At 32.2% G+C, this 21,857-nt stretch overlaps 2 protein-coding genes across 4 annotated transcripts in view; one reads left to right on the top strand and one right to left on the bottom strand.

Annotated features, from left to right (window-relative positions):
* LOC115444773 (phosphatidylinositol 3-kinase catalytic subunit type 3) overlaps window positions 1-10,574 on the bottom strand; it is a 29,160-nt gene extending 18,586 nt beyond the window's left edge. Inside the window, exons 1-3 of one of the 2 annotated variants that reach the window (XM_030170679.2) lie at window positions 10,380-10,574; window positions 7,863-8,051; window positions 6,526-6,682 (exon numbers count right to left, since the gene is read on the bottom strand). In XM_030170679.2, coding sequence (XP_030026539.2) covers window positions 6,526-6,682; window positions 7,863-8,051; window positions 10,380-10,450 — 417 coding nt within the window. In that variant the 5' untranslated portion in view covers window positions 10,451-10,574. Of the gene's footprint in view, window positions 1-2,942; window positions 3,128-6,525; window positions 6,683-7,862; window positions 8,052-10,379 lie in introns of those variants that run through there. The other variant, XM_030170680.2, reaches the window with a different exon arrangement.
* A 254-nt stretch (window positions 10,575-10,828) lies between these two features.
* On the top strand, window positions 10,829-11,605 carry LOC115444788 (dolichol-phosphate mannosyltransferase subunit 3). 2 transcript variants are annotated; one of them, XM_030170700.2, is made up of 2 exons: window positions 10,829-10,906; window positions 11,250-11,605. In XM_030170700.2, the coding sequence occupies exon 2, from the start codon at window positions 11,254-11,256 to the stop codon at window positions 11,530-11,532; it is 279 nt and encodes a 92-aa protein (XP_030026560.2). In that variant the 5' UTR covers window positions 10,829-10,906; window positions 11,250-11,253; the 3' UTR covers window positions 11,533-11,605. The 2 variants fall into 2 exon arrangements, 1 of the variants encoding a protein (XP_030026560.2); XR_003938759.2 differs by lacking the exon at window positions 10,829-10,906 and adding an exon at window positions 10,913-11,170 and having other exon boundaries at window positions 11,250-11,604.
* The last annotated feature ends 10,252 nt before the right edge of the window (window positions 11,606-21,857 follow it).

Raw genomic sequence — 21,857 nt, 5'->3', positions numbered from 1 at the left:
TAAACCTTTTAGCTATCTACTTACAGCCAGAAAAAAATTACAGTGGATTTTTAAAGACGGTGATTATAAAAAGATGACAAAATTAAAAAAAAACCCTAAAACGGTGTAAATATATACAAACATTTAAAAGGTCAATTTAAATGCCCGAGGCACTACATTGCGCAGGTTGACGCAACATCGAATCGTTATAATAAGACCTTAATACTAAATTAGTCAATGCGGTCATATCAACTAGCTAAAAAGAACTTATATACGATTAAAGTTATAATTATATATTTAGAACTTTCGTCTGCAATGTTTCAACATTCATTTATTTGGTAATCATCAAAGGATTTTTAGTTCATATTTTTTTAGCTTTTTACTCTTTTATAGAAAAAAAACAGCAAATCTAAAATTAGCAATGAAGAAAAAAGTACACGAAAAAAAAACGAACTAGTAGAATTATTTACAGGTTTCCGTATAAAAAAATATTAATCAAGGCTAATAGGTGTCGTACATATTTAAATATTTTAAATATTGTATAATAATATAATTATGACCAAAATTGACGCTGTAATGCATTTCTTACGAATATAGGTTTGAAAGTAGTTCCGTATAATGAGATTGATGGATATTATTATTATTAAATATTTATAAAGGTTATTACAAAAAAACATTGAAGTTAATAAGTATAATACTATTAAATAGTTTCCTTAATGGAACAAGGACCATGTCTATATATTTTTTGTAATAAGAGGTTACAAACTTATATCCATCACTATGGACTAATATGGCTGGTGGATTTCACATTTATCTCCATAAACGAATAATTACGAAAAAAGAAAGGTGGTCTAGTTTAGGTAGTCCGTAAAACAGCCAAGGCAATCTCAATATAAACCGATGCATTAATGAAACAAACCTAAAATGGCGGCTTGTACTTGCGTTGACAGATAGTACTCAATACTCATACAACAGATACGGTTAACATATACGATTTCAGGTCCAAGATTTTTTTAAATAATATTTAATTAGCATTCAATCATAAAAAATATTATTAATGAATATTACTTTTTACTAATTTATTAATACTAATATGAGATGGTTCTTCGCTTACATTTCTAATTTCTAATTGCTAGAGGTACTGGGAGGAAATAATTATAAGGATAATAGAGAAATTTCATGATTCCTGAGAGGGTTTTGCAGTCATATAAAGATTAAATTAATTTATTCCTTATTTCACGAGCCTATAAATGAACTGCTCTAAACTTTTTTTGTTTTTTTTCTTCTTACTTTATCAGGTACTGTAGTCTTTACCCTACACTGATTGAAAAGAGCAACACTAGAGTTTCTTGCCCGTTCTTCTCTGGTGAAAACTGCTTTCCGAACTGGTGGTAGAGTTAATATTGACGGAATCTAAATAATGTATAACATTTTACAGATTCAAATAAATCATTTCATTTCATTTCTTCACTAGGATCATCAAATTGTAGGGTTCTCGCCCCACATTTCTTAATTTTCAACTTAACAAAACTCAACAATAATAACAAGCAAGTAACAATGGATAAATAAGAGAAAATTATAACAATTCATAACAAAAATTACTGATCGCGTCAAGACGTCATAAAAGCAAATCAAGACAGATTATTTTTCTGTCTACGCTACGCGCGTGAGTGAGTATAGACGGCACTAGTGTGCAAGCGAGAGAACACGATAAGTGCCGTCATTTTAGATTCGTTTCTTTAATGAACCAGGTTGGCCATGTTGGCCGTGACCATGAAGGCTGCAGTCTTCGCAACATCGGGAGAAAACTAAAATATAAAAAACCGCGACAGAAACCGAAAAGTAGTTTAATTTCAATGTCTAACATTCGCATAAACATAAGAAATCATTATGCGAACCAGGTTATACAAAGTTTTAACATCCGAATCAAATCAAATGATTACCTACTACCTATAACCCTATCTTATCCTATAAAAATTATAAGTAGTAAAACCTGTGCTTGTAACCGGACCTACCGCTTGCACGTCACCTACATGCGGCGCCGCGCCGCAAAGATCATTAATCAGGCGCGAGACGGGGAATGAAAGTAAATAAAAAATGGTAATGTACACACCCATAGCAACACCTGTTTTATACATTAACCAGGTTTTTCCGACAGAATGTAGAGCCCTATACGTCGGATAAAGCGACAAGACCTGCACAGGTTTAGTAATAGGATTTTTAGCACTCTTTAATACCGTAACTTCGAAACACAAGGGCAGAATATCCTGATCATCAGCCACGTATGTATGGGGAAGAGGGGTGGGGGGGGGGGTGGGGGGGGGCATGCCGGGGCCCGTGCCCCGGTCGGCGATTTCAGAGGGCGGCAAATCCAAACTTGGCAGACGAATACACAACTCAAAATTAACGCAACTTTCACTACTAATTATTTCCTACGGGGCGCGAAATGATGATGATGATGACAAAGGTAAAAATATAGGTGGGGAGGGCGACATTATCCAAATTTTGTCCTGCCTTCAACAAAATTCAAGATCCGGGACTGTTGATCACGAACAATCTTATATAGAATATTCAACATCGACATTACTTGTTAGTTTACGAAGGCCGTAACAACTAGTTTAAAAGTTCTTATCTTTATGATATAAATATAAATTAAATTCCAATATAATGTTATTAATTTGACTGAATGGTTCCTGATTTTAATACAATATTTTAAATTATTTTTGATATAATTTTAGAATCAGTATCTGGACATAAATCTCATATCAGGTAGCCATAATCATTTAAAGCATTTTTTATCGAATACGGTAATGTGTCTATATTGGTTTTAGTGATTTGTATCCTAATGAGTAAATACAAATATAATACAAATGCCTACTACGCCAGCCTACCTTCATAATCCTTGTCATGCTTTGGGAATCGAATTCATAAAAACAAATACACAATAATATAGTTCTACATACCCATTACTGGTGATGAAGTGTACACCCAACCCAGATGAACAACACGGATCACTTTTCGAAGGCCTTTGCGTTCAAAATATCTTCCCGCAAATATCTTGATCAATTTTATTATATCACAGTTGATGTTCACATAATATTATACAGTCATTTACATCACAAATTACGCTTTTTTTCTAACATTGAATTCAGAGTCACATTCTTATTTTATCGTTTTTTTTTATAAAAATAAAAATCAGCTTTAAATACAGTTATTTGATTACAAAACTTTAACGAAGTAAAAAAACTTTTAATACATTTTTTTAGATTTTTACAGATAATTGAATACTACGAAAAGGAAAAGTAACCAACAAAAGTTTACAAACTTTTATGGATGGAAAATGTAATTCTAATGCCATGTGTAATTTTTATGTACTAGATTATTATGTAGGTATAAATACACCACCCAATTCTGCCATTGAATACCTTATACACATTTAAAACTATACAGAACATTGATCTGTAAAAATACTTAACAAATTCGCTAACCATAAAATCCCGATAATTAAAAAAAAAATCACAACTTAAATAGCTCTCGGAATGCAAGATTCTTAACTTTTCACAACTCAGAATCTAGTAGCGATGTAGCGTCATATCTAATAAGCAGGTGACAAACTCTATCAAAATATTTTGTCAATTACACTTCAATATATTTTATAAAACATAAAATGAAAAACACTGTCACTTGCTTATATTTACACAAAAACATTAAAACGAGCCTTAAACGAATCACGATTTAACACTGCAGTAAATAATTAAAGTAACACAGTACAGTTTAACGTTCATATGGTTAAGTCGGAGGCTTGAAACTAGTTATTCCAGTCCAGTTAAAACGCGGTTTCTTCATGGCTGTGGTAATTCATTAGCATTTTGTATGGGATTCCGAAAGCCACGTGATAATGTACATACGTAAGATATATGCATAATTTATATGTATAATTTTATGATTGAAAACTTGTTTTATAGAGACTAGGTTTGACGCGCGGTTGCGTTTTAATTAATAGAGGGCTCAGGTTTCTTTAAAATTTAAGTAAGTTTTAAGGCGTAGGTATACTTTAACTTCTTTACGCTCGTCGACTACTTGACCGTCCGCGTAGATGTTTCTTTAGACGAAAAATAGAGTTCAGGCATTGATGTATATTCTATCATATAAACTATTGTTCAAAATCGGGAGTTAGAACTAAAGGTCGCTGCAGCGTTAAAACAACAATTGTCGTCTAACCAAACTTTTTAAACAAGCAGTGCTAAAGCGCTTTAAATATGAGTAAAATGGCAATCAATGCTGGATTGCAGTACAATTTAGTTGAACACAGTGAGTGTTGGGAACGTCAGATCTAGTACGTAGTACATTATAGCGAAGTGTTCAGGAATCCTTCATTTATAATTGATACCTACATTTTGTTTTATCCAGCACATATTTTTACAGAACCACCGCGACTTTGTCACTTCGGATATAAAAAAATATATCAAATGCGTTTTTTTTTTATTAAGAGAAGACAAAGGGTCTGATGAGTGAAACACTTAAGACGAAAACCTTGGCTACGTACACTCGTACAGACACAAAAAAATCTTAAAACTTGCATAAATTCCACGTTACACGTGACATAATACAGGTAAAAAAATTAAATTCATATTTCATAAAGAAATATTTTTATGATCGAAAACTTGTTTTTTTTTATGTCGTTTCGTTTACTATTGTGGATCGCGGCTGCACTTGGTATATTGCATTTCAAATTAGAAGGTTTTTAAATAAAAGGCAAGTCACGGGGCGAACTCATGAAGGCTGCCAAGTCTTCGAAACGTCGGGAGAAAATAATAATATAAACAACCGCGATAAAATACGTAAATAGTTTTATTTCAATAATAAGGCCAGCGTTAAAAAGAAGGTGTACTATAGGCAACTAAGCTAAGATTTGGGTCCTTAAGGCGATACCTCAAGGTCCATTTTCATACATTTTGTTTCAGTTTTAATCTGGGTAACTAAACAAGTATTGGCAAGTAAAGAATTTAAATTCACGTCTAGTTAGTGATTAGTTCTCGCAGTTGAAAGAAAAACGTAAAAATAATTAATAATCATGGATATTTCGGCCTTTAAAATTTCGTCATATTAAATTTTAAAGGCCGAAATATCCATGATTTGCCATGGCTTGCCTAGTGTGAAGTCCATGAAGTCCATAGGATATAAGTTCAAATGTAAAAATCGTTTTGTTAAACACGAAATAAATAAATGTCTAATATTCACTTAAACATAAGAAATCATTATTGTAAAGTTTGTTTAAAAGCGACATAGCTACCATTTTCAGTGACGTAGAAGACTGATACAATTACAAACTTTTAGTTATTACCTATTCACTTCCTCCCCGGTTAATAAGGTACCTGGGTAAGGTTTTTTAATGTCCGAGTAAAAGTTTCGTTTTTATTTATTTTTCTTTTCGAAAGTACTCTAAAATTACAATAAAAAAAATATATATAAAAAAGCAATCTATCAAAAGCAAAGACTTGATGTTTTTTACACCTCTGACTATATTTCATTTTCCCAATTTTTATGTACATTGAAACATACACAAACAAACAAGAATTTACCAATGATATGTATAAAATGTTCAGTTTGATTTGTTTTAATATGTAGCGGTGTGTAGGTAGTTGGTGATAAAATATTTAATCTTATTTTTATTATGTTGTATTATATTAAATAATAATATAATCTGATCACTAAGATAACCCGGTCTGTCTAGTTTTGAAGTCACGTTCAATGTTCATCAAGTTGAGAACAAAATAAAAGTCAAAGTATCATAATAAACATAAATATTGATTGTAATTTGTAACACTTTAATATTTGTTTTTACATAAGAGTTAAGCAAATTTCTTTTTTCATTTATTAATTTTGTTAAAAGAAAGACACTTAAGGCGATACCTCAAGGTCCATTTTCATACATTTTGTTTCGGCTTTAATCTGGGTAACTAAACAAGTATTGGCAAGTAAAGAATTTAAATTCACGTCTAGTTAGTGATTAGTTCTCGCAGTTGAAGAAAAACGTAAAATAATTAATAATCATGGATATTTCGGCCTTTAAAATTTAATATGACGAAATTTTAAAGGCAGAAATATCCATGATTATTAATTATTTTTACGTTTTTCTTTCAACTGCGAGAATTAATCACTAACTAGACGTGAATTTAAATTCTTTACTTGCCAATACTTGTTTAGTTACCCAGATTAAAGCCGAAACAAAATGTATGAAAATGGACCTTGAGGTATCGCCTTAATTAATTACTTTTTTGTGATGTAAGATATTTGAAAAATTAAGTTAACTTTTTTCGTTGTTTATTAATTTTGTTAAAATGAAGACATTTAATTAAATATCTTGTCCTGATGTAAGATATTTGAGATGTTAGATGATAAGTATGATTTTTAAAATATATCTTTTTTTAAAGTTCGTATATCTAACGGCATGGGGCATGCTTTAAATTTAAATAATTGCAATACTTATTACCCAAAGATATCAAATAGCTTTCACCTATACTCAGTTATTAAAACAAGTCATACCTGTCTCAACATGCCGTGCTTGCCGAACAGCGATATGGTGGTGCCACCCACCACCATCAGCTTGCCAGGGCCAGCGCAGTCATATATCGTCATGGCGAGGGTCGCGTTACGGGGCAGGTCACTGAAGAACACCGGCAGAGTCACCCATTCGTTCCAACTGTGATAAATAAATAATGAAGTTAAAATAAATGTCACCTTACTTAATATTATTAATGCAAACGTTTGTGTAAATCATTGATTCCCAAAGTGGTCCCGGTGGACCCCAGGGGTGCACAGGAGTCGACGGGAGTCTATGTTGGCGTGACCAAAAAATCAGGGTCGACAATTCGTTTAAATGTTTGACAGATGTAAACGTAGAAACAGTTGAACGGATTTGGATGAAATTTGGCTCATGGATAGACCATAACATCTTGGATTAAAACTAAGGCATATTGTTATCCCAGTAATTTGATCCAATAGAAAATAATGGGATTTTTTTTATATATTTCTTTAAAAGACGGCACTGGCGTCTTACTAGCAGCGCTATAAATCGCTACAATGTTTTAGGGACTTTTATACTGGGCAAAGACGCGAGTAACACCTAGTACAATAAAATACTGGCTCCAATGTAATAAAGCTATGTGTACTGTGTTAGAAATTTCCAGAGCTTTTATTACAACAGAACACGTACATTCTAAATATTACATTGAATTTTTTATATTAAAATAAGAAAATGATTATAATGGATGAGTATAATTATTATGCCAGGCAATACTTTTGTATGGGGTTTTTCCAACACAATTTGCACAAGTTCCCCCGAGAGGGGTGGGGTTTGACAGGGTATATTAATTATTTCTGCAATTTGCTTCAAAAATGCGTTTTACCTGACTCAGTAGTCAAAAATGGCAAAATTGATATACAACCCTATCTATTGACATGGGTGTGGACTTCGAGATGGAATTGCCAAATTGACTAATTAGAAAACAACTTCAAGGTCAATACTCTAGAGCAGCGGTCGGCAACCTTTTGGTAGGCAAGGGCCACAAGGTGGCAAAATATAACATTAAACCTAGAAACCCTGTTTTAGATGACCTTACTCTTAATTTAATACATTTATGTTTAAGCCTTATTACAAAACAATCACGGGCCACAAACAGAACGTGTGTGGGCCGCATGTTACCGACCGCTGCTCTAGAGCAACTGCTGTTGGCATTCTCAAGTAAACAGGACACCTTGTGACTGGAGATTTTCTCTTTCGCTAGATGAATGCAATTATCTATTCTTCTACAGAATAACTTCATGTCGAATAACAAATGGGCAGTTGAAAAAAATAATAATAACAGTAATAACTAACTTACTTCCATCTATTGGTGAATGCCTTGTATGATGTGGTGACTGGCAATGCGAGAGGCACTCCATCGCTTAGGATCTGACAAGTCACATACAAGTCTGAACAGCCTTCCTGATACAGACCGGAGAATTTGAGCATTGGGTCAGATAGCAGCTTGTCATATTCAGGCTTTGTGCGTTTGCCTTCTAGCGTACCTCTGAAACAAATATTTTAATCGCTAATTTTATTCTTCTTTCATATAAAAAATTGTATTATCAGCAGATGGCCATAGCAATAGGCTGATTGACTGATAAATATATTTGATTTAAAATAGTATCTTCATCAATACATATTATAATCAAAGTCCCCAAAAGCTGTCTGTTTGTATGTGATCAATTTTCTCAAAATCTACTGAACGGATTTTTGTACAGTTTTTACTAAAAGATAACACAATTCATGAAAGGTTTAGGTTAATAGTGCATTACGGTTTTATGTAAATCGACTGAAATATAACGATTTCTGTTGAAGAAGTCACATGATTGTAAAAAAATTGGGGAGTCGGGATTTACGCGGGAAAAAAACCTATGTAAACACACAGATTTCCACGCAGCCAAAACCGCGGGCAGAGCTAGTATATAATAAATTTTTGATTGAAGTACCACAGTCAAAAAAATAGTCTTGTTCCTTCTGAAAACAAATCTATGAGGAAGTGTTGACACTTGCTTTTTGATGTTGATTAAAATCTACATGATATAAACAACTAATAATGTAACAATGTTTTAATTTATATTTCCCTAAGGTAAATAATATCAACATACAATGATGTAAAGATTACCTTTGAAGTGTAAAGTGATATAATCATATTTATGAAGCAATGAAAATTAATTAACCAATGATAACTTTAATGATAATATGTACCATAAAGTGTGTTTATTTCTAATCTCTTATTAAGATTAATTATCACATATTTCCTCTATTTATAACTATGAGCTGTGGAACAAACTTAAGCAATATGTTTTTCAAATGTACTTTTTTTTACTATAGCTTCTCTTAGAGCCTTCATATTCTAATACCTATGCATAATAATTAAGACTAACTTTTCTAAATTTCACAGAAATAGACCAACGAGGATTGTGGCATTAACTCTTACATTATTTAGTAAGTTGTACAGCATTGGTAAAAAAATATTTACTCATTGTTTAAAATATATAATCTCCACATTACCCATAGATTATAGTAGTCAATGAGTCATCTACTCATAAGAAAAATTATGACTACATAAACTCTCAACATTATTTAAAGATCTACCAATAAAATAAGGTTTAATTTTACTTTGGTTAGACCTAATTACCAGCATGACTATTATGGTAGATGTCCCACCACTCTTAAAAAGTAAGATAAGTTCAGTAGTAGACCAATAAGCTGGCGTGAAGAAAAAATGCTATGGGCCACTGGCTTGAGGGGCTCCTGGCTTAATGGGATGGGTATTTTTACTTTTGTATATAGTTAAAAAAAGGGCACTCACAAAAATGTATACAGATTTTTCATGTTACAAATACAAATAATATATCTTGGCATGTGAGGTGGGCATTTTTTGATAATCTTGCCATTGATCTTTAACATACAGTTTCTCCACTGGATAGGTTCATACTAAGTATCGGGAATATGATACCAGCATCAGTTAGATACAATGTTTTCAATCAAAAACATTCTAGCCACTAATGTAATGCATGTAAAGCCACATGAAACATAATCTGCCTGCCCTTGTTACATTGAGCTAATTAAATTGAAGATGTGTTTATAATGAAGAAATATTTATTTGTAGTTATTTTTAGCAAATTTTTATAACATAGGTCTCTTGATGTTAAGGGACCTCTACTATCAATACATGCCCATAATTTAAAAAGTCTGTAGATGAAAAAAAATATTATGATGGAAGATTTTTTGTAACACTATAGGAGTCATAAATATTCCTTTAATCATTCTATTGGTGTCTATTGCTGAATGCAATTTTATATATTATGAACACTGTAGAATCGATCCTATGCGTACAGGAAACTATGTTGAAGATGTCATAAATTTAGTTTTTAGTCTCTATCAATGAATAAGTAAGCTTGATTATATTTACATTTTAAATAAGTAGGTTATTAGATACTTATGCTATTGGTTACAGAGGGTAAAAAAATAAGTACTTTAATTGTAGCTATCTATGCTTTAAAAATCTATATTATTAGTTATAGCTGAAGAGTAGTTTTCCTTGAACATGCTAATCCCTGAAACTATTGGTACCATCCTGGAGATCCATAAACTATATGGTCCATAAACTAGTTTTTATCCCGGCAATGGATTTAGACATCGGCGGAGCCGCGAGTAATTTTATGCAGACCTAAAAATCAAACAATTACTGCAACGAAATTTGCACTCATTACTCAGTTCAAACTGGCAAGTGCAATCACTACTTTATAACATTTTTATGCAACATTACCACATAAAATTACTTTCTAGCACAAAGACTGTAGTGAGGAAATTGCGGGAACATACTTACATTTTTATTTCAACTTTATGGTCCAAGGACGAACTGTACACATAGTAGAACTTATCATCAATCTCATTCATGTTTTATGATGAAATAACAAAAATATAATGTCATAAAACAATTTCAAATGCTTTGTTTTGTCAAGTAAACTTGGAATAAATTGCAAATCGCATCTGTTTTTGACATTGACAATACCTAGGTACATCATACATGACTATTTTTGTTCCTAAACGAAGTTAAATAATATTTAGGTTTGTCAAATCAAAACATATGAATATATTTTTCTTACATGTTAAAAATAAAAAAACTTCCAAGGTAAATATAATATTCATATAAATATTATAATTCATTTCCTATAATAACATGTTATTTGAGTTGCATTGTTGAAAAAACTAGATTAGTTTTATTTCTGAACGATTTCAAATTTATTTTGCAACGAAACAATTATAAACACAGAGGCAGTATGGTCGTAAGATCATAGCCTGTCCTTTAAGGACGAAGAAAAAAAAATATAAACACAGTGGACCGGAATCAAGGTATTATGACATATAAAAATGATATTGAGAAGTTAAACATTATTTGTAATTGTACACCAAATATCATATTACCTTCGCGTACCTATCCTCGAAAACATAGAAGTTTATGTCAATAATCATATGTCTATGAGTATACGTCAAACGTCAATTCCTCAGTAACGTCGGCAATACTGAATATTTATTTTCATGAATCAAAAACATTCTATAATCTAGTACATTCCAGTTAATTTAACAATTTTACAGGATATATGCATAGAAATTCAGGTACAGTTGTTATTCTCAATGTATTTCTCCAGTAACCTATAATCTTGATTAATCAACCATTTGTTTTCGTTTTTTACAGAACAATGACGAAGCTTTTGGAATGGATATCGGTGATATCTGCCGTGTTTGCGGTATGGTACTCCTTAATCGGCGGCTACGTTAGGCATCCACTTATAGAAAAATACATGAACATAATTCTAGTTTCTCCAATACTTTTCGTCATATTGTTCGGCCTGTATGCTGTCACCGTGGTTTTATTCAGAGTTTTCACGTTTAACAACTGCGAGCAGGCGGCCAAGGAGTTGCAGCAGGAGATTATTGAGGCTAAAAAGGATTTGCATGATAAGGGACTTAGATGGTAACAATTCCACTAGATTTAAGCTTATGATTATTGCAATTTTGTACAAGTTTAATATATTATATTTTTAAGCAGTTTTTTGTGTTTTTGTTGTAGACCTAATGTGTTTATTAAGCATTCCTGGCTAAATTATGAGTTTTTTCCGTTCTTATTTAAGTAGTTTTGTCATATCTTCAGTGTGTACACTGGGACATGCCTTTTTTTGTAATGCGTTTTCTCACTACTGTCAAAATATTTTATTTTTGGTGAGTGATTTAGAAATAAAAATCATTCATTGGTCTGTGTAGTTAGCTTTTAAATTTTGTAACACAAGCCCACTATAATTTTTTTTTTTTTTATAGTAAGGTCAGTCAGGGGAAGTGCGCCATAAAATTTTCATAGCTGGATTCAATGTAAAATAATTTCTTTTTGTGCTGACTTAAGAATGTAATTTTATTAATTTAAGAATATTTGGTATTTTGTAACAACCTATAGCCATTCAAGGAAATCGGACCATAAATTAATAATATTTTGCTCAAAGTAAAAAAAATGGTAGTAGGCGCACTTGCCTCCGGAAATGGGGTAAGTGCGCCTGTGTAAAAAAAAAACGCCAATATGCAATATTATAAAGAAAACACTCATTTTAGTCCATAGAGAAATAAGTTTTACTCGCATTCCTCTTGGATAATTTTTAAACACTCAATATTATAACAAACTATGGCTGTCAAATCAAATTCGGGGTAAGTGCGCCGTAAATCAGGGGTTCAAAACATTTTAGAATATTTTTTTGCTATATTTAGGTATTAATATTAGAGTTTTGTGTGTGGATATGTTGGAATAAAAAAATGGTAGCCCTAATACAAAATCCATTTTATTTCTAAAAACTAAAAAAAAGCATACAAAAAAGTAGGAATTAACAATTTTGAATGCCTTAGAACTCAATTACTTAGAATTTGGCCTTATGACATTGAATGTTTTAGCTGCATTATACCCAGATAACGTGCCTGATCGAACAGTTGCAACCTCGTCACGTAAAGTTGCCCTAGACCAAGGTATTTCATTTTTTCTTTTGTAAAAACGAATTAACTAATACGCCCTTTTATTTAAGTCGGCTCAAAACAAAATACAATATAACATTTTAATAATAATAATTCATATTAGTAAAACATATTTTCAAAAAAGGTTGGTAATATATGGTTCAGGGGCAAGTGTGCCATACGACTAGTAACTGTGGCGCACTTGCCCTACTCGACAATTTTGAGGTACATTTTTTCGCATTGCTGAAAAATCCTTTATTTTAGTATATATAAATAAAATTCAGGCAGGAAGTTAAAATAATAGGTTTAAACTATGTACTCACTTTACTGGTTTACAGAAATATGTTAAATATCTAAAAATATTTGATGTTATCTTTCACAGTGTCATCTCTGTTTACAGGTTTAAATGACACTTAAAATAAAATGGCGAATAAATCGTATTAAAATGAACAGAGCCATTTATGGTTTTTATTGGAACTGTATTTCAGTTAGTAGCATAAATATAAGATTGCGGTAATTGTATAACATCAATAGTTTTCGATTTTTTAGGGCAGGTGCACTTACCCCGTCAGCGCAATTGCCCCACCTGACCTTAAATATAATGTTGTTTGTAGGTACGATATGTTATTTATCATATACTAGCTTCCGCCCGCAGCTTCGCCCGCGTGGATTTCGGGTTTCAAAAATGGAGAAGGTGCTCAATTTGTCGGGATGTTTTTTTAATTTATGGTGGTATGCAGGTGGTCCGATTGTCCGGTCAGGGGTCTGATGATGGGATCCTGGTGAAATCGAAGGAACTTTTAACCATTAAGGTTGCACACGAAATGACGGAAGCTTAAAAAATGGAGTAACTTCTCCCGTTTTCCCAACATTTTCCATCACTGCTATGCTCCTATGCTATGCGTGATGAAAAGTATACTATAACCAGCTCAGGAGTATGAAAAATAAGTGTACCAAGTTAAGTTAAAATCCGTCGAGTAGTTTTTGTTTCTATAACGGTTATACAGACAGACAGACAAAAATTTTACTAATTGCATTTTTGGCATCAGTATCGATCCCTAATCACCCCCTGATAGTTATTTTGGAAATATATTTCATGTACAGAATTGACCTCTCTACAGATTTATTATAAGTATAGATATGCAAAAGTAGCTCAAAAATTGTCCATAACGAAAACATGCATTTTAAAGTAAAACAAAAGAAATAATATCGTGAAGCCAACCAAATAATAACTAATGATATATTAAATTTTGTGACTGTTCAATTTAGTCGGGTCCGCGATATCACTTTTGTTGAGTTTCAGAACGCGACATTACATTATTATATTCTGTGCTCCAACGCACATTGCTTTGATGTTAGGAACACACCTACATTGCTTAGACAACAGTGAACTTTATACAATAGCAATAAAGCTCAAATTGACTCTACGTATTAGTTAGAAAACGTTTGTATGGGAAATAGAAAAATGCTGTTTTGAGGATTTTCCCGGCAATTATTCGAATTTTTCTCACCTTTTAAACCTTCCCTAGACCTCCACGAATAATTCCAGACCAAGATAAGATAAATCCGTTCAGCCGTTCTCGAGTTTTAGCGAGACTAACGAACAGCAATTCATTTTTATATATATAGATACAGCTGAAAGGATAATAATTTGGGCAATATTGTCAATTTCTTTTATTGAAGACCAGCTCATATGAAAAAATAAGAATAATAATATTAATATTGTCATGTATTCTGCAAGATTATAGAACCTATATTATGTGTTAGTAGAATGTACCTTCCTAACATAATGTAAGCATCAGCAATGCAAGATCAGTTGTATAAAGTTAAAATTTACTGTATTGTATGGATTAATTGTATTTTTGAAATTTATTGGGTAGTGTTTAATATATTTTATCATTAACATGTTACTGTTATCTCTTATAATTTTTATCTATTCCAAGTCGTAAAGCGCCATCTATGTAAATACATAAGAAACTTATTACAGCACACTAAAGATGATGTATTTTAAAATTGATGAATGATGAATAGATGATCCAGCTTTGTTGCATACAATAATACTATAGTTTCCACTAAACAAAATATCCAAAACTAAATAAATTATGACATATTATACACCTGGTCCCTATTTTGTCAACAGATGTCGCTACGTGCTATGTTTAGAAAGCTAAAACGAATTTACCTTACCTAAAATACAAACTTGTATTGAATGTCTCGCATAATGCTTAGGACGTTTCAAGTCAAGAGTCTTCGGACGTAACTGGGTAGTACTTACTTGAGGTAAGAAGAAAAGTAGTAGCTAGTAGTCAGTTACTTATTTATTTTGTAAAGGTAGATAGGTACTTATTAACGATTGCGTTGTTTTTTTTTATTAAATAGCGAGAAGACCTCTGGTTTGATTTGGTTAGCTTTACGACTGCTCATAAACACACAGTTCACGCATTTATCTCTGAAAGGGTATGCAGAGGCGCAACCAGGGCACTAACTTTTTGCCAAGTGTGTTCCGTCACATGATGTTATAGCGGGCGAGCCTATAGCCATATCGGGCACAAATTCCAGACTCCGGACTGCTACTGAGCAGAAAAACCCAAATAGCACTTTTCCCGATCCGGGATTCGAACCCATGACCTCAGAGCGCTGCCGTACTACGCCTGCAGTACAACTAAGACAGATTTTTTGTAATTAAGTATAATATAACGTATGGGATTATGGTTTATTGCTCGCTTCGTCATTCAGTAGGTATAATAGGTAATAAAGTAAATATATTATCTAACAGAATATGTATTTATAAGGATTTTAGGGTAAATAAGACACAAATATATTTAATAGTTTATTAAGCTAATTAAAATGTAATTATTGCATATATGTACATTTATCTTAACAATAATGTGAATTTATTGGACAATCATTGGTCAGAATTCATAAAATCTCTAATATAGTTGTATCTATAACCTGTGGAATAGGCAGAAATACATTGTATTGAGTATATATTTATACGAGAATGTATTAAAATACCGTGTTATAATGATTATTTAAAATAAAAAATGCAATTAATAAAAAAAAATATTTTAAAACGCGTGACAATTTACAGCTAACCGCACACTATTAGAGATGGTGTAATGGCTCTGGGATTGCGACCGGTTTATTCCCAAATCAAACCAGTAGCATTTAAATTAAAAAATCTTATATTACACTTTCGTAAATTGAACAGAATTTACACTTTTCCAATGTAATGTTAGTTTGGGTTTGTCTACTCGTATGTCTCGAGTTTACTGCGTGCGGTTAGCTTAAGTGTGTGCTTACCTTTACAGAGACCAGGGTAATAAAAAGCCATTAATATAATATTAGCATTGTTACTATACTTATCTAAATATAATACGTTCGTGCATGTAATTGAAAATAATATAAGGTTAATTCGTGATCTTATATCTATACATTAAAGCTGTTTTCTTAATTTACGCAAAATATATAAACAACAGGCAAAATATCACATACCATTATTATCCAATATTTAAATTTAATTACTGTAGGACGTGCAACAATTGAGAATATGTTGTTCTGTTACTCAGCCGACAATTATTTGAATAGCTATTTTGTTTTTATTATTGTATAGTGTGTGTTGTAATGTCGGTAGGGTTTCCGCAATACTATATTTCTAATTCAACCGACCATAATATTATGACTATAACAGATTTTCTTAATATTTTACCATAAAAAAGAAAGCTTCTGAATCTGAAATAATTGTTCACTGAGTAACTTTTGGCAATATAATTATATATTATTTACAATAATGTGTATGCCTAATAGAAAGATTTGTGTTCACTGCAGAAGTCTTGAAACTTTGGCTAAATTCTGTTAATATTATTATTAATTTTAATATCTGTGCATATCGTATTAGTTGTAAAATATGATTTCATAAGTAGGTAAATATTTTGCATCAATTCGTTATTTGGATAGAAATTAAGTGGTATTTATTGCAGAAAATATTTATAAATATAATAATAAAGAAATTGCTATTAAAGTTCTAATACCGCGTTGTAATGTAAATAAACTAAGTCTGAAACGATTCATTGGGTGAAAAAAAAAACGGTAAAGTGCGAAATGACCCGCGCATCGCGGATTACGTATATATTCCCACGATTTTTGTTTTTATTATTCTTTGTTATGATTTTAAAAAGAATATTCAGCTAGTCTATGTAACGACCTACATTTATTTATATTTTTTTTCGGCCTGGCAAAGGGACTCCTCTGCCCGTCCTAAGTAGAGTGGAGTCCAGGTAGAGTTGACTGACGAATGATAACTATCGTTTACCAGTCGACACATTTATTCCGCCCTGTTTCATTTTTTTCACCCTTGGGTCCTTTACTTGTTTTATCTGTGGACTTTAATTCAATGAGTAAAGAGGTTATAAAATATGATTGCATTATAATTTATTATTTCTAGCGCAGCTTATACAAAAGTTTGCAAGAAGCAATTAACATAATTAATTCGATATAACAATATTGGAAAACAATTAGGTTTTGGCGGTTCTTCGACTCAATTAATTTATCAGGCACCATTTGCATAGTTCGCTTATTTTGTATCGGCATTTCACTTTAAATTCATAGACACAATTAAGTCGGTTAATTTTAAAATCGAATTAGTTGTTCGATATTCAAAAAAACTATAATAAACCTAGTCTCGTTAAAAGGCTGAACGGAACAATTCTATTTTCAAATATAAATTACACGACCTATTTAGTTATCGGGATGTATTATGAACTGAATGAACTTTATCTATCTATACTTATAATAAATCTGTAGAGAGGTCAATTCTGTACATGAAATATATTTCCAAAATAACTATCAGGGGGTGATGAGGGATCGATACTGATGCCAAAAATGCAATTAGTAAAATTTTTGTCTGTCTCTCTGTCTGTCTGTCTGTCTGTATAACCGTTATAGAAACAAAAACTACTCGACGGATTTTAACGAAACTTGGTATTATTATTTGTCATACTCCTGCGCTGGTTATAGTATACTTTTCATCACGCTACAATTAATAGGAGCAGAAATGTTGGGAAAACAGGAGAAGTTACTCCATTTTTTAAGCTTCCGTCGCGTGTGCAACCTTAATGGTTAAAGCTACGCTGATATCATGTATAACGGAAATGTTCTCCTTAAAATTATGTAAAATATATCCCACGACAGCATATGTCTATCTTTTATGGTTGACTCACAATAACACGTGTAACTCCCGATAGCTTAGCAGTTCGAAGCATTCTCATTATATTTGTCTACTCTTACGTTTATAACACTCTCAGTCATCCCTAATTAAAAAGTTAACATTATTAAATATTTCATAAAAAAGAATCATAGAAATCGGTATAGAAACACCAAAGTTATACATGAAATACGCTAATAATAAGCCATCATGCGTGAATACTGAATCATGCTATAAGATTCTTTCGATTTCACCAGGATCCCATCATTAGACCCTGACCGGACAATCGGACCACCTGCATACCACCATACATTAAAAACATCCCGACAAATTGAGCACCCCCTCCATTTTTGAAGTCCGAAATCCACGCGGGCGAAGCTGCGAGCGGAAGCTAGTTTTTAATAAAAAGTATTTGTGCACGTTAATAAATCGGTGATAAAATGAAGAGCTAATTGTTACCGTTTCAGTGTTGTAGCTCTAAATACAATTGGTCAACGGTGTTCTAAAAATAAATGTCCCGGTATCATGAAAATTCGTCAAAGAACCACGCCAAGACACGGTATTAGAACTTAACAAGTAAGTCTGAAATCTTAATAAATATTTCTATTTTTCGTACTACTAGTAGAATGATCCCTCACTTGCATACCATGCCTTGAAATTAAACTAAGATAAATTGACCTAACTACGCATATCTATTAACTACTATCAATTCCATTTGGAAACTAAGTTATTGTTGTATTCGCGACTAGTCCCATTTATCAAATTTTATTACTCCAACCGCTGAGCACTTCTAATGTAAAGGATATTATAGGTCCTTATAAAACTAGGCGGGCTGCGAATAAACATCTAATCCAATGCAGTTTTTTTTTGTTAATTTCATGATGATTGAGTGCAACAAAACCGTAGCTAAAGGGAAAATAAATGATAATAAATAAAAAAAAAAATAAAGAATAGACGTTTAAGTTTCTGGTTATTGCCTAAGATATAGCTAACGTCCAATACGTAACTCAAGAAGCTAAGAGAAGCAATGGCGCGTCGCTTCGCATGCCACAAACGCTCCTGTAAACCGAGCTTCATAGTTAATTTCTCAGCTCACTCAAGCGTTCGGAACGTTGACTAACAACTCCTTACCATCTTTCAAACAAGATCCTATAATAAACTTTATGTCGTCACAATAAAATTGGAAACCGCATAAACACCTATGTACGGTGGATCTCGCCCGCGGCGGGTTTGCCAAGCGTACACTTTAATTCAATCTCTCTACGTAAACTACTCTCGAATACAACGTTATGACAGACTCAAACACTGAAGCAATCTCGTTGAGTGTATTGAGCTCATTTAAAAGATAACTCCTTAAGACACTTTATCCAGCAAGTAAAGCCGAATAATAGAAATATGGTTAGAACGAAACAAATTCTAGGTTAAATTCGTGATATTTTTTTATACTTGCCAGATTAAATACAATTTAAAATTCATACTTTGTCAACAAAACTGAGAGAAATATTTCTATCAACAAAAAATTGCTTCAATATTTTTATTTTAAATCGTATCGCTCTAATTTTTACCGATAATACCTAAGTAGCAGATGATATGATGTTAATTTAAAGCTATAAATTCGAAACGTGACTAGCTAATTGAAACTGTGAAGAAAGTGCTGGGCACGATATTGTGGTAATAGTAAATTATTATGATTATAATAAATGTCCAGAAAAATAAAAATCTCTCTAATAAAAGCTAATCATATTTTTGTGACGGTCAAAGTTACCAAAATGTGAGATTTTCTTTTCTGACAACATTTTGAATACAACAGTAGAGCCCGGTACATTTAAATTTTGGCGATATGGACAAAGAGAAATATTTAAAAATATTACTATAAATAACCTCTTCTTCCATAGTTGTGTAAAACTACAGAAATAAACGTATAAGTGTATTCCATTTCTACAATTATAATTACTCTAATTTCACATTTAACATTGAAATTAATAAAAACAAATACTTTTAAACACAACACGACTACGTACTTGGTTACATAAAATTGGTCCGAAATATTCAGTTAGAATTAATATTTCGTTAATCAAACAATATCCTAAGACGATAAATACGTATTTCTAATATGGTAACAAAACTTAAAAGAATGGATGACATTATTTTAAATGGTAAAATATTTTCATCACTAAATTCACGTATTCGCTCGGAGCTAGAATAATTATAACATCTAAGAATATTATACAAGGTATACTACAACAATATAGCAAAATGAACGATATCGCATATTCAACATTATTACGTACAAGTACAACCTTGTATTTTACGTTATTATTGGGTTCGTACACGAATTCGGAATATGTAAATTACGACACATTTCTGCTCTCTCCTTATTATCAACGATCGGCGCATATTTTCTCCCGTAACAAATTTACAAGCTTACAGCATTTTAACAACATAAATCATACACAATCATTGTTTTGTAATACGAACCGTAAAAATCTATATATTACGCATTTTCAAAATTAGAATGAGAATAGCCTCGTTCTAAAAATAAAAATACGTTCTAAATTCTAATGCATTTTTTTACAATATATCTGCATCTTAAAACGGATGTGGAAAGAAAAAGCGTGAATGCAGATGTTCCAGTGCGGTTCTCTGCAGAGGACTACTCGGTTGCTCCCTAGCGAATACGTTAGCACAAATTAGGTTGTGTTGTATTGTCTCCCGCAGTCGTTGACGGTTTGGAATTAGTTTTCCAATTTTATTATTTATGAAATGTGGTTTTATACGAAGGAGGAAGATAAATGAATCTCCACATATATTAAAACTGGATTTTTTTGTCAATTTTTGTAGTATATGAAATTTAGAATAATAATATCTACTTATTTCTCTAAATGCAGATTTAAGGCGAAATAAGCTCACTCACATTGCTAAAGTTTCTTGAAGAAAGTAAGTTTGATGGATCTCGTCATGTGCCCACGATAGTCGTCGCAGAAATGTAGCTAGATCGCACATGACATCGCCGTTCTAGTTTTACGGTAAGAACAAAGGAGATGTGGGTAGTTTTAAATACAGGGGAAAGGTGTGAAACGTACAACATTCTTGTATAGCATCCAAACCGTCGAAGTATTGTGTGGCTTCTGTATGTATTTGAGATTGTTTATCTTGTTTGTTGGCCTGTGCTATATATACGATAGATTTTCTATAAAGTTTATAGCTTGTCGATAAATATTAATAGATTGTTATTTACATACTCCATTTTTACACGAATGGCTGACGAATCATCACATGTTGTTTTACGTTCCTCTCAGTTAAAAACTAGAAAACGTGAAACCTTGGCCAATAAATTTTGTTCATCTTTATACGTTCAGTATTAAGATATATTGTCTTTGAGTTCTATCTTCCATTTAGATATAGGGTTCTGAAGTCCTGTTAATAGAGTACAAGAAGTCTGACTATCAGGACATATTTCTCATTAGAGAAAAGTGTCAAATGTCAATGTGGGTCTGCAAATACTATGCAGTTACCTTTTGTCAGAATAATGGGTATTGTGGGAGCGTTGCTGACGTTAAAATTGTAAATAATTTGGACATCGATACTCATGTGTTTTGTAATTCAGGGACCCTTTGCAAACTGGTGGACCTCAACCCTGTATCGATAGCAACCGCTACCCAACGCAAGCATAACTAGGGCATGTTTCAGCAAGTCATCTTTCGGGACCATTGTGTACACATTTAGAATTTCGTAAATTGGTACTTGAGGTTATGCTACCCAAACTGGATAACGTGATCATAGGTGAAAAATCCGTCACAACTGCTTGTCTTCTAAGGCAGTTTTGGGATTGTCAGTTTAGAAAAGTAAGACAATTTTCTGAAATTCTTGTAGTTCACGGAAAAAATACGACGTTGTGAAGTCTCAGATTATGTTGACCTTGTAGCATTGGAATTTATCGAGCGAATACGAAACCCATTAACATGCAAAATGAGTAAATATAATTTTACTGAGCAATGGCTTCACCTTGGCAAATTGTCCTTCAAAACCATGCGTGCAAACATTTAACTATGTATTTTTTCAATCATATTCTTTTGACTTAATTACATGTACCGATATGGGACCAATTAA

The sequence above is a fragment of the Manduca sexta genome, chromosome 8, assembly GCF_014839805.1.
Source record: "Manduca sexta isolate Smith_Timp_Sample1 chromosome 8, JHU_Msex_v1.0, whole genome shotgun sequence".
Taxonomy (NCBI): Eukaryota; Metazoa; Arthropoda; class Insecta; order Lepidoptera; family Sphingidae; genus Manduca; species Manduca sexta.
The sequence above is the reverse complement of the archived record's forward strand: the minus strand, read 5'-3'. Positions and strand labels throughout refer to the sequence as shown.

What these genes read in the sequence shown, in the direction of transcription:
- LOC115444788 (XM_030170700.2), top strand. Translation starts at nt 11,254, where the DNA reads ATGACGAAGCTTTTGGAATGGATATCGGTGATATCTGCCGTGTTTGCG.